Genomic DNA, 3,145 nt, shown 5'->3' on the forward strand with positions numbered 1-3,145 from the left:
AATGTCAGTTTGAATGGGTTTTTACCTCAACAGTCTGAATGTGACAATTTAGTTTCCACAGTGTCTTTTAGACTTATTGTAGGAGCTGCGCTGGAAATTCCAAGATTAAACAAAAATACACAATCTTGCCAAACTTTATGCCATATGTATGAACACAATCAATATTATCCAAAAATGAAGAATGAAAAGAGCTTCATGTATTTCCCCTCCTGTCTCTCCATGCAGGTCTACTTTAAAAAGATCTTCCACGGCTGTCCTCTTAAAATAAACTGCTCGACCACGTGGGAGAACCCGGCGACAAAAGGTTGGATCACCCCATGAACAAAGTGCATAATAAATTCTCCTCTTGTCAGTTTGATCCGTCTGACCGGCTGGTATTTTCTCTCTTTTTCTCAGACCAGCACCTGATTGTCGGGGCAGAGGAGGGGATCTACACCCTGAACCTGAGCAGCTCTGAGGCCACAATGGAGCTGGTAGGACTTTTATCACTGACCAAACCTGAGCAAAATGGCTTTATTCCGTTCAAAAACGTGGAAATAAGGTACTGAGCAGCTTAACAAGAAATAAGTAAGAAATGAGTAAAAGGTTTTTAGAAAATTAGCAAAAATATATAAAAACAAAAGTAAAAAACAAAACCGAACAAGGAAACGACTTGGGGGAAAAGTGCTAAAAACTGTAATAAAATGAAACAGTAAATAACTATTCTATCTGAGACATAATTTTGACCCTTTGAAAACTAAGCAAACTGGCTTGATTTCTTTCAAAAACATGGGAAGAAGGTGATGAGGAACAAAAGAAGAAAATGACTGAAAGATTGACAAGAAATTGGTAAAAAAAAAAAAAAAAGAAGAAAAAAAAGGAAGAAGAAAAGTCAAAGAAAATGACCTTAAAATGTGTAAAAAAAAAAATAAATAAATAAATAAATAAATAGATTTTTAAAAAAAATTTAAAAACCCAAAATGAAAACAAAATAATTTTGCAACATAATTTTAAATATGTAGTTATGATTATTACAACAATAGTTTTTCCCTAGCTTTTTTTCTTTTTTTTCAGATAATTTTCTGAGTTTACTAATTTCTTGCAAATTATGGAGCATTTTTTGCCATGTTGCATGAGGTCTCAGTGTGGTTTGTTCCAAATATTTGGCGCATAAAAACCAAACGCTACCTCCTCATCTTTTGTCTTGACTCTGAGGTGACAAAACAGACCAGAAGACTTCAGAGGTCTCGATGGTTCGTACCTAAGCAAAATGTCTGAGTTTGTTTTTGGGCCTGAAATCATTTGGTGCTTTTTAGCACCAACAGCAGTATATTGAAATCAATTCTCTAAAAGACAAGAAGTCAGTGTGAAGACCTCAGAAGTGGAGTGATGTGATGCTAAAAAAAAAGCTTTGTCGCCAAGCTGAAAACAAGTAGTGTAGCGTTTTGAAAGAGACACTGGAAGCAGTGACTTTAATGAATGTCTTCTCCCTTTCTTTCAGTTGTATCCTGGGAAGTGTACCTGGGTCTACACCATCAACAACGTCCTCATGTCTGTCTCAGGTAATTAGATCAGTGTAAAAGGTTGTGTGAATCTGAAAAAAGAAGATACTGAAGAGATGCTAATAAAACAGCAGACGTATTTTAATTTACAGCTTGAGGGATTTCTCATTCGCTTAATGCATCTGCTGACTGGACTGATCTACAGGAACTGACTTCAACAAACAAATTACTTAAATCAATAGGTTTTTTCATCAATATTTTATTGAACATTTTTCACTTCAACAGTGTCAGCTATGGTCATTAAATCACATGACTCATACTCATGAATATAAAACAATAAATCACTAAATAGAATAATGGTAATAATAAATATGTAAAAAATAAATAACCACAGTCCAAAGACATGCAGGTCAGGTTGATTGGTGACTCTAAATTGCCCTTAGGTGAGCATGAAAGGTTGTTTGTCTATATGTGTCGGCCCTGTGATAGTCTGTCGACCTGTCCAGGGTGTACCCCGCCTTCAGCCTGATGACCACTGGGATTGGATGCAGCCCCCCCCAATGAATAAAAAAAAAAAACCACAACTATTTCCAAAAACAAAATCAAGAAAAAAAGAAAACAAACCAAAAAAACATACAAAATAAATAAATCCATATTACTACATGTATATGCACTACAAGCACAAAAATAGCACTCAGACACCTATAAAGTGTGCAAGTGGGTCTCATGCATGTGGTTTGCAAGTTACTTCACATTCAGCAATGTACTAAAGTATTCTCTCCACTTTGCACATATTTTTCAGTCCTGTCCACACAGCTGAAAGAGATTTGCTCATATGATGCCACGTTTGCCAACTCTGTGAACCGCTCTTTAAAAGAGGGCTCACCTGGTTTCCTCCAGTTTCTCATTATCATTTGCTTCCCAACCATTATACTGGTTTGAATGAAGTCCTTCTAAATTAATGTTTTGAATGTCTCTCTTAATTTTTACTTTAATTTTTTTGGATGATAGCTTTTTATTCTGTCATGATCGTTCTACAGATTTGAGTTATAGCTAGCATTTTCAGGAGGTGGCAGAAATAACTTAATTTGATCAGTCATCAAAACCAGGATCAGAGGATGGTGATCAAAATCTGGATGAAAGTATAAATATTTCTTCATACGTCATATTTCTTTGTCATATTGCAACCCGGTCTCTCTCCCAACTCCTCAAACACCGCGGCTTGGTCAGTTGCCCTCAGTGTCAGGTAACGAGGCACTGAGGCCCCCCTTTAGTGGAGGTATGAGATGCACCAGGCAGATTTCGTTCAGGTCGTTCAGTGTCTTTAAACTTATGTTCAACCTGTGATAAAATAACCTTTCAAACTGATTCTGCATCTGCAGGTAAATCATCGCAGCTTCACTCCCATTCTCTGAAGGAGCTGTATGAGCATGCTCGGAAAGACCAAAGGATGGTTTCCTTACCCACTCACAGACTCTTACCAAGGTAATGCTGGATCTTTTATTGCTCTGGTTTCTTTTTTTTAAAAAAAACAACATTTTTACTCATGCCAGTTTTGTTATATATATATTTATTTCGTCTTCAGGAAAGTTGCAGTAACATGCAAAATACCTGATACCAAAGGCTGCAAGACCTGCGCAGTTGGTGAGACAAAATATTGAATT

General features: G+C 36.5%; 1 protein-coding gene across 1 annotated transcript; it reads left to right on the plus strand.

Annotated features, from left to right (window-relative positions):
* Nucleotides 1–78: 78 nt before the first annotated feature.
* Nucleotides 79–2,966, plus strand: LOC121963511 (mitogen-activated protein kinase kinase kinase kinase 3-like; the record flags this gene model as incomplete). Its single annotated transcript, XM_042513797.1, has 4 exons — nucleotides 79–304; nucleotides 397–473; nucleotides 1,481–1,541; nucleotides 2,864–2,966. Coding segments are annotated over exons 1-4 (401 nt in total), but the record flags the coding sequence as incomplete, so codon positions are not given.
* Nucleotides 2,967–3,145: the final 179 nt, after the last annotated feature.

This window comes from Plectropomus leopardus, unplaced genomic scaffold, assembly GCF_008729295.1.
Source record: "Plectropomus leopardus isolate mb unplaced genomic scaffold, YSFRI_Pleo_2.0 unplaced_scaffold1150, whole genome shotgun sequence".
NCBI classification, from domain to species: domain Eukaryota; kingdom Metazoa; phylum Chordata; class Actinopteri; order Perciformes; family Serranidae; genus Plectropomus; species Plectropomus leopardus.